At 63.6% G+C, this 902-nt stretch overlaps 1 protein-coding gene across 1 annotated transcript in view; it reads right to left on the bottom strand.

Moving 5' to 3' along the window:
• Positions 1–171: 171 nt before the first annotated feature.
• Positions 172–902, bottom strand: part of EI24 (etoposide induced 2.4) — a gene marked incomplete at its 3' end in the record, with an annotated part of 1,090 nt that continues 359 nt past the window's right edge. Inside the window, exons 3-6 of the mRNA XM_010132703.1 lie at positions 818–902; positions 546–606; positions 371–437; positions 172–296 (exon numbers count right to left, since the gene is read on the bottom strand). The exon at positions 818–902 is cut by the window's right edge and continues 23 nt beyond it. Coding sequence (XP_010131005.1) covers positions 172–296; positions 371–437; positions 546–606; positions 818–902 — 338 coding nt within the window. The remainder of the gene's footprint in view (positions 297–370; positions 438–545; positions 607–817) is intronic.

Here is a 902-nt window from a genome sequence, read left to right as displayed (position 1 = left end):
AAAATTCCACAGAGAAACGGGGGCTTCCCCCAAAATCTGTCACCGAGCTGCTCCCGCCCGCCAGGAGTACACCCAGAGCCCGTTTTTGAGGGGATTTCAGCCCTTTCCGAGCCTTCCCGAGGAAATTCCCGCCCTGGTCCGCGAGCCGAGCGGGGTGGGACCGTCCCCGACCTGGAACCAGATGGCGTTGACGATCTTGCTGAGCACGAAGAGGGGAAGGACCCAGAGCGCGCTGAACATGGAGGTGAGGAGGAACTCCAGCCAGGTCCAGACATCGCCGTGCAGCGAGGGGTCACCTGCAGCGGGGCAGGAGGGCGTGAGGGAACACCCTGGGCGGGAGTCGGGGCGGCCCGGGACGCCCCCCGCTTACCGATGATCTGCGCCGTGACCGACTGGAGGACGGGGATGAAGACGCGGTAGAACAAGAAGAGGCTGAGCTGGGGCGGGGCGAAAAGAAACAGCGCGGGGTTGGGTGAGGTGGGAGCACCCCGGCGGGTGTTTCTGGTGTGCCGGGACCCGCCTGACGCCCAGCCCCGGCCCCTTACCCAGAAGACGCCCCCGTTCCAGGCGCAGCACTGGAAGATCCGGCTGACGATGCGCGGTTCGCTGCAAGGGGAGCAGGGAGACAGGGGTCAAGGTCCCGCCACCTCAATAAACGGCCCGTAACGAGCCACAACTTTTAAATCTTAATTCATTCCCCGGCTCTGCGGTGGTTTTCCAGTCACCTTCTGGGCTAGGTGACAGAGAAAACCGGTAAAATATGACCGTGGCGGGGACTAAATGGGCTCCTCAGGTGTTGCGCTCCCTCCGTGCTCACCTCTCGTGCTTCTTCTCCTCCAGGTGAAACCTCCGCTGGGCGAGCGCGCTGGTGGCTCTCCTCCGCCTCTGCTCTTCCCGCTTCT

Source organism: Buceros rhinoceros, unplaced genomic scaffold (genome assembly GCF_000710305.1).
Source record: "Buceros rhinoceros silvestris isolate BGI_N320 unplaced genomic scaffold, ASM71030v1 scaffold45823, whole genome shotgun sequence".
NCBI classification, from domain to species: Eukaryota; Metazoa; Chordata; class Aves; order Bucerotiformes; family Bucerotidae; genus Buceros; species Buceros rhinoceros.
The sequence above is the reverse complement of the archived record's forward strand: the minus strand, read 5'-3'. Positions and strand labels throughout refer to the sequence as shown.